General features: G+C 41.6%; 2 protein-coding genes across 2 annotated transcripts in view; both read right to left on the minus strand.

Annotated features, from left to right (window-relative positions):
- The window catches only part of abca4b (ATP-binding cassette, sub-family A (ABC1), member 4b), a 101,937-nt gene extending 98,084 nt beyond the window's left edge, over positions 1 to 3,853 (minus strand). Inside the window, exons 1-2 of the mRNA XM_067989577.1 lie at positions 3,736 to 3,853; positions 871 to 998 (exon numbers count right to left, since the gene is read on the minus strand). Of these exons, the coding sequence (XP_067845678.1) occupies positions 871 to 998; positions 3,736 to 3,853 (246 nt within the window). The remainder of the gene's footprint in view (positions 1 to 870; positions 999 to 3,735) is intronic.
- A 948-nt stretch (positions 3,854 to 4,801) lies between these two features.
- Positions 4,802 to 7,221, minus strand: abca4a (ATP-binding cassette, sub-family A (ABC1), member 4a). Its single transcript, XM_067989952.1, has 3 exons — positions 7,138 to 7,221; positions 6,610 to 6,751; positions 4,802 to 5,276 (listed from the first exon to the last, which is right to left on the minus strand). The coding sequence occupies exons 1-3, from the start codon at positions 7,172 to 7,174 to the stop codon at positions 5,024 to 5,026; spliced, it is 432 nt and encodes a 143-aa protein (XP_067846053.1). The 5' UTR covers positions 7,175 to 7,221; the 3' UTR covers positions 4,802 to 5,023.
- Positions 7,222 to 7,981: the final 760 nt, after the last annotated feature.

Genomic DNA, 7,981 nt, shown 5'->3' on the forward strand with positions numbered 1-7,981 from the left:
CACTTGTGGGGGAGTCCAAAACTAGAGGTCATCAATATAAAATAGTCACTAATAAATCCAATAGGGAATTCAGGAGGAACTTCTTAACCCAAAGAGTGATAAGAATGTAGAACACGCTACCATAAGGAATAGTTGAGGCAAATAGAATAGAAGCATTTAAGGGGAAGCTAGATAAGCACGAGGGAGAAAAGTGCAGAAGGGTATGCTGATAGAGTTAGATGAAGTAGGGAGGGAGGGGGCTCGTGTGGAGCATAAACGCCAGCATAGACCAGTTGGGCCGAACGGCCTGTTCCTGCACTGTAGATTCGATGTAACACTTGCAAATAAAGCAGATGGTTTGGTGACCTGCTACCAGGCCGCTCTTAAGGTCACTCTGCGCCAGCCACTAGGAAGCAGACGACCGAACCCAACTCGGTGCATCCAAGTGTGGAAGCTCGAGGGGCATGGGTGAATCAAACCCCACGCCAATAAACTGTCTCTCCCACACACTAAATATCTATTTAAATAAATGAATTTACCCAAATGTTCTGGATCTAGGACATCAGATGACTCTGTGAGCTAGGTTAAGACAGTGATATAATCTGCATTTTGTTTCTGCACAAGACAATACCAGAAAGAGTACTCTGGACCAATTAATACTTTTAAAAAGGAACTGGATTTATATCTGTTGAGAAGGGGGCATTGGATTATAGAGATATTAATAATTTGATTCACAAGGGCATTACGGAGCTCTTGGCTGGGTGGGTTGAAGGAGTCCATGAGTCCATAAGTCGAAGGTGAAAAGAGAGGGCTTGATGGGCACTATGGCCTTTTCTCATACCTGGCTTTCTTATGTTATCATGCCAGTGACACAGCCACAGCAACACTCACCTGTTCAGCCCGCACCTGGGCGTTGATCAACTGATAAACAACAGAGTCTGAGAGATCCATTTCTTTGAGTAAAAATGAGGTCAGGATTTCATCATCCTTCAGAATATCTTTGATTCGAATACCTCTCCCTTGAAATAAAACAGGAATATCATGAAAACAGAATACAGAGAAAGAAAGGTCTTCTTGACCCATTAACTTATTTTTTACGTTGTTAGGTTAGTCAGAATGTAAGGTTGCAGGTGTCCCTCGAAATCCAGCATGAAACCAGGGCGACAAATGGATTTTATTCACATTATCTATCAAAATCCATTATATTCAAACTTGGATACCATGGGCATAATTTTTACTCGGAGCCGGGTACCCCACGCGTCCGCAGATATTTGCTTGGGGAACCCGGAAGAAAATTGAGTGCGTCGCGATCTGTGATCGCAACTCAATTGAAGGTTTCCTACGCACCGGGTAGCCAGATTTACAGGCTGGCTGCCTGTCGACAGTAAAAGCAGCTGCAAATCAGAGAGGGGGGCGAGAGGGAGATCTTCGAGCTTGTAAAAAATCGGAGGTGGGGGGGTGTCAGCCAGCAACAGAGATCGGGGCGAGTGGGGCGTTTGGCTGATCGAGGGTTCCTATCGGCCAGGTGAGCTGTTTGGGCCTGAAAGAAGCACTCCTGCTCCTCCGGGCCCACAAGCAGTGCAATAAAGGCACTCACCTCATGGATCTGACCCTTCCCATCTGCTTTCACCTGACGTGAATCGGAAGCGACGGGAAACCCGAACAGGTAAGGTTAAATTCATTTTAAGTCTCCAATACACAAAATATTAAGTACCTCAAGTATCTCAATGAGGTACATTGCCCTTTTAAGGATCTTTAAGTGGGGGCGGGACTTCTTGGTGTCTGCTGTGCTTATGCATACAAATCTGCCTAGATTAAACACAGAAGTGAGCGAGTTGGAGCCAGGATGTGGTCCTGCTCCAAAAAAGGTGTTATTTTAACCTCCCACCCGTTCTTGGGGGTTAAAATTTACCCCATCTCCCTGTTTAGAATAATAACCTTTTTATTACATAAAATTAATGAATTTATAAACAGCTTTTGACTGCTTTGGGCAATGGACTGTGGTGTTGAATGTTGTTATGAGTGATAGCTTTGGCAATTGCATTGTTGTCTCTTGGAATTTTGGTGAATCTTCTTTCCACCCCTCTTCCATCCTGATACAGTTGTTAACTCCAAGGAAAAGTTTACCTCTTCAAGCCACTTTTCTCTGTACCTTTGCTGTTAATGATCTTAATAAAGAACCTCCATCCGTTGCTTGCTTTTATCCTACCATTATATTAGACATCAAGTTTTATTCCTGCCAGGTCTGTCAGATCTTTTCCTCTCTGGACTGCAATATTATCTCTGGTCCTGATGACATCCTTTTCATTATCCTGAAGAACTTATCTCTGTCCTCTATCATTTCTTCAATCCCTCTCCTCCCAGTCCCACCTTTCCCTCTCCTTGGGAATTTGCTCGTATAAAGCCTATCATAGAATCATAAAAAGATTACAGCACGGAAGGAGGCCATTCAGCCCATCAAGTCCGCACCGGCTCTATGCAAGAGCAATCCAGCTAGTCCCACTCCCCCGCCCTTTCCCCGTAGCCCTGCAAATGTTTTCTTTTCAAGTACTTATCCAGTTCCCCTTTGAAGGCCATGGTTGAATCTGCCTCCACCACCCCCTCGGTCAGTGCATTCCACATCCCAACCACTCGCTGTGTAAAAAAGTTTTTCCTCATGTCACCTTTGGTTCTTTTGCCAATCACCTTAAATCTATGTCCTCTGGACCTTGACCCTTCCACCAATGGGAAAAGTTTCTCTCTATCTACTCTGTCTAGACCCTTCATGATTTTGAATACCTCTATCAAATCTCCTTGCAACCGCCTCTGTTCCAAGGAGAACAACCCCAGCTTCTCCAGTCTATCCACGTAACTGAAGTCCCTCATCCCTGGAATCGTTCTAGTAAATCTCTTCTGCACCCTTTCTAAGTAAGAAAGGTGACTCATCTTGTCCCTGTATTGATATTCAAACTCTTACATTACACCTTGAAAGTTTTGACCTACTCTTTTATTGGCAGTATGGTTTTCAACATGGTTTTATCCACGCTACACATGTCCGAAAATCTACTCTTGAACATTTTGTCAAATTGTATGACAAATCCTTGGACAAATTGTTCACCTCTAAATAAATTCCCATCATATAGCTCCCATCAATGCTATGTACTTGGCTATATATTTTTCACTTAAATTGTTCTATCAGTGCTTTGGATAAGAGGTTAAACCAAGGCCCTGCCTGCCTATTCAGGTGGAAGTAAAAGATCCGATGGCACAATTTGAAGATAAGCAGGGAGGTTTCCTAGTGTCCCTGCCAATATTTCTTCTAAAACCAACACCACCTAAATGAGTTTAACTGGTCATTCATCTGATTTGGTGTGTGCAGGATCTTGCTGTGTGCAAATTGGCTACTTCTTTGCCTTTATGACAACAGTAAATACACTTCAAAAGTAATTCATTGGATGTGAAGTGCTTTGGGACACCCTGACAATGTGATAAGGTGCAAGTTCTTACTTGCTTTTTGTAATTGATAGCACTTCCTCTGACTCTTCTCTCATTAACTCAGGGGCTCAATGATGCATTGTTCTCTCTCCCACTCTTCATGGCAATAACCTCACCCACTCATCTAATCCTATTCACTTTACATTCAGAATACGTCATCACTGCAATGGTTGAATCACTACATCCTGATTTTTTTTCCCTGTCCTTCAATGGAACATATCTTATTTCTTTCAGTTCTTCAAAGGACACAGTATCCTCATGTCCCTTAAAAACAGCCAGTACCTCTTATTCTTGATGACTTCACCTTTAGTGGCTTCACTAACTCCTCTGGTCTCAGTGGAACTCCCACAAGTCCTCCATTAATAAAGCTACTTCCAAGGAGTTCAGTTTCCTCTTTCATGCTGAAAATTTATTATTTTCCTCAACAACTCTTTTCACTCTACAAAGCAAAGTCCATCTAGAATTTGAAAACTGTTCCCAATTCTGGGGAAGCCCTTCTAACACCTCTTTTGCACCCTTGGATACAAGAAAATGCTTTCACCTTTAGCTTTCAGTCCGTCTTTCCCCATTACAACCTTTCTCATCTCTTCTAGTTTATCAATGTTACTATGGTCAGCATACCTCTGAACTTTCCTCTCTTGCTTCTTTTAAGCTCCAAATATTCTGTTCCATACATCAGAAATATGCTCCAAATATGCTATTCTATACACCTGCTGCTCCTTACATCAAAACTCATCAGACAAACTCCTACTCTAACACTTTCTTCCCCAGAACCTACAAATCTGCGGAACTCCTTGCCTCCCTCAGTTTTTACACCCTGCTGCGTTCTTCAGGCTTTTAAAACCTAAACTTGGTATCACTTTATCACTACTTTATGATTTACTTAGCCTTTTCTCTCGTCTTTTGAGTCGGTGCTGCCCCATACATGTAGGGATAAATCAGTCCTAAAATCTTCTAGTTGTAGTACATATTTTATTCATTACAGGTACCATGAACGTCTATTGTAAAACCTAAAAGTAGTGGCGCAATTGGTATCTGTAGAACTAGAATGGAGAGCTTTTAAGCAGCAGCTAGAGCTGTGACAGCTCTTCTCTCAGTACAGCAGTCACACTGGTCCAGTATAAGCACTGGTCTACCGCTAATGACAAGACAAGCCCCTCCATCCAGAAAGATGACTTTCAATGCACGACAATAATATTAGTGTTGGCGTAGCTCAGTGGTAGCACTCTCGCCTATGAGTCAGAAGGCTATGGATTCAAGTCCCACTCCAGAGACTTGAGAACAAAATCTAGGCTAACACTACAGTGCAGGACTGAGGGAGCACTGAACTGTCAGAGTTGCCATCTCTCAGATGAGATGTTAAACCGAGGCCCCATCTACACTCTCAGGTGGATGTAAAAGATCCCATGGCACTATTTTGAAGAGCAGGGGAGTTCTCCCCGGTACCTTGACCAATATTTATCCCTCAACCAATATCACTAAAACAGATTATCTGATCATTTATTTAATTGCTGTATGTTGGACCTTGTTCTCCTGCCGTGATTGCCCACATAACAATAATGACTACACTTCAAAAGTACTGAATTGGCTGTAAAGCGCTTTCAGATGTTCTGAGGTCATGAAAAGCGCCATATAAATGCAAGTTTTTTTTATAGTAAAGGTGACTGTATAGTTTCTTCTTGCCTGCAACTTTTCTGGGGTGGGTTCTGAGTAAATTCATGATGTCGGACAGAAAACGCATGTCATCCCAGATCTTTCCCAGCTTGGCGATTTCAGGTTTATCAAACAGAAGCTCCTGAACATCTGCATATACTCGAGCGAGTCTAGAAAGAAGTGTAGGAGCACACGAGAATGTTAGCTTTGACAGCATTTGATCCAAACTCACCCAAAACTTCAGCTGTTACCTCTTAACAATGTACATGGATAAATATCAATATTCAAGCAGAACTATAGGTTTCACATCCGGTCCTCAGCCAGGGCAGCGGTTGGGGTGCTACAATTTACTTCACTGAGTCAGGGAGAGTGGGGGGAGGGGGAAATCAGTCAAATTTCCATGCTCCCGATCACTATCCACTGCTGGAAAACATGCATGTTTGGATATCAGGTCACAATAGGATTGGTCTCAGCTATGATGCTCTCCATTGCAGCCCACTGACACTCACTAACTCAACTCAAACATGAAGAATGGCCACTTCAGCAAGGAAGTAGAGGGCTGTTGGTCTCTTGGAGCATTACTCCAGCAAGAGTCAACACCTTTAGAAGAGGAAGAGGAGAGAACATTGGCTAAAACCCCCCCTGCAAATATATATTTTGTATAACAGACTGAATGCAAGCATTAACACAACTATTTTTAGTAAGCTTTCTGAAACAGGAACATTTTACTGTACCTTTATATATATATTGAGTTGAACGAATGAGTTGAACCTGTATACCAAGCTTAACACACTTGAATTTCTACGATTGTATGAATGGATCAGTACATGCCCAATGAAGACAAATATTTCAGCTTTCATGATACATTCCCACAATCAGATTTGCTCATTGAGGTGGGTAGCATTAATGCAATTTGTCATGAGCAAGGGGTCAAAGGTTTGATCTCAGCCACTGTTGACATGACAATTGAGCTTAGTCAGGTCATTAATTGCAATAACAAACAGTGCTAGTTCAATAGGAAGAGGAAAACTAATCAGACTGAAAGGATCGACATGCAGCATCTCTTCAACCCCTAATGGGCTCCCAACCTTCACTCAAAAGCCTCTAATGAAGAATGGCCACTATGGCATGGAACCACATGCCAGCATGAGTCACAACGTTCAGGAGAGGACGAGAGCTGAAAGTAAGGGTTGTAGATATGTCCAAAAAAAGGATGAAAACTGATTAAGGGTTAACAAACATCAGTACCATTCACAGCTAATTCATTTAGGGTTATGTTAAAGTTTAAAATCTATTTTTCCACTTATTTATGAATGAATAAGTGAGTTACCTTTAATTAAGCATCTATTGTTATATACACTTACAACTTGTTAATTTTATTGTCACGTATCTCACTGCTGCCAGCATTCATTTTCTATCTGTAAGGTCTGTGAGGTTTTAGGTTGTTTTAAATGGATTATAACAATTGGTTATTGTTGCCATGAATCCTTAAACTATACTTACATGGAGTTGTTGTAGTTTGAAACCACACCAGGAGACTCCCCGTGGGTAGGGTAGTGGAAGCAGGGGTTGTTCAAATTACAGAAAATTCCCTGTAACCATGGCAACATTCCTGCAGAGGGCATCGCTTTATTAGGAAAATGGCCTAAATAGGGGGGAAAAATGCAAAGAAATTTCAAAAGTATGTTTATTTAATTACTTCTTCTTAGAAACTTGTTTAAATTCTCTTTTCCAAACAAAGCTGATGATTCCAAAGAAAGGAGCTCGGTTTCTCAACTTTACTTCTTCTGATTGTACTAATACTTCAGTTAATCTAAGTGTCCTTGGAACTGTATCAACTATTCAGTTTCAGCCCAAGCACCAGAAAGCCTCTCCATGCCGCACCGCTGTTGTTGTCATTCTCTGTCCGTGAAATATGCACCTCTAGGGGAAAGAGATTGATGAATTAGGGCAGCTTGTGCCTTGCAGTTATTATTCAGACCAAAAACAGACGGAGACTCCTGCCAACATTACCAACTTGTAAAATCTTACACTTAGCAACTCCGCGTGACGTATCGTTGGGCTCCATTTCAAGTTATTGGTCCAGAGATTCAAAAGCGATGACTTATCTTTTTGGCAGTGATTTAGCAATAACAACAAAATTCACGATGTACATAATCTTTGCTATTACTCACACTCATGTTGTTGATAAAGTGGATTTGATTTCCGCAGCCAAACCAAAACTAGGAAAAGAGAGAGAGGCCAGACGAGTTCCACCAGGAAGCGGAGCTGGTAAAAATTATAAAATGGGTGTCAGTTTAAGACCAGTGTTAAAAATCACTAGATTTATGTTTTATATGAAGCTTTAACAAATAACTTAAGTTGTTTTGAATCCAGGTTTCCTCCATTTTACCCCTCATCAAATTCAATTTAGTCATTCATCTTCATAATTTCTCTCTCAGCCGGGTGAGCAGGTGAACACATCAACAATTGCTTCATCATTGTTGTATACTTTTGTCAAGTCACTTTGCAGGATGGCTGTACTAGGAACAGATTTTACACTTCATTGGTGTTTACAACTTGCAAGTCAGGCATAACACCCGTCTGAAAAAATTCAGAGTTGCTCCCCCACATACAGTGACTAAATCGCAACCCTAAAACTCGTCCCTGCACAAGATGACCATGTTAGAGCAAATTATGTTGTACTTCAGGTCTGATTTGTGGACTGGGTTCATCGTTACTGAGAGCTGCATCAAGACTCCCAATTAAGTACAATTAGAAGCACGACTACATAAAACTCATTAGATCTGATCAGTTTAGCATTCAGAAAAAAAGATCAATAAAGGCAGCCTTGTCTATGACCGATGAATTACATACCCTGGAGAAAGGATCAGGA

Source organism: Heptranchias perlo, chromosome 9 (assembly GCF_035084215.1).
Source record: "Heptranchias perlo isolate sHepPer1 chromosome 9, sHepPer1.hap1, whole genome shotgun sequence".
NCBI classification, from domain to species: domain Eukaryota; kingdom Metazoa; phylum Chordata; class Chondrichthyes; order Hexanchiformes; family Hexanchidae; genus Heptranchias; species Heptranchias perlo.

Excerpts from the sequence above, each read along its gene's own strand:
- abca4a (XM_067989952.1), bottom strand. The coding sequence starts at position 7,174 with ATGGAGCCCAACGATACGTCACGCGGAGTTGCTAAGT. Across the intron at positions 6,752-7,137 it reads GTCACGCGGAGTTGCTAAGT|GCCATTTTCCTAATAAAGCG; the intron begins GTAAGATTTTAC and ends CCCCCTATTTAG. Across the intron at positions 5,277-6,609 it reads TCAAACTACAACAACTCCAT|ACTCGCTCGAGTATATGCAG; the intron begins GTAAGTATAGTT and ends ACTTCTTTCTAG.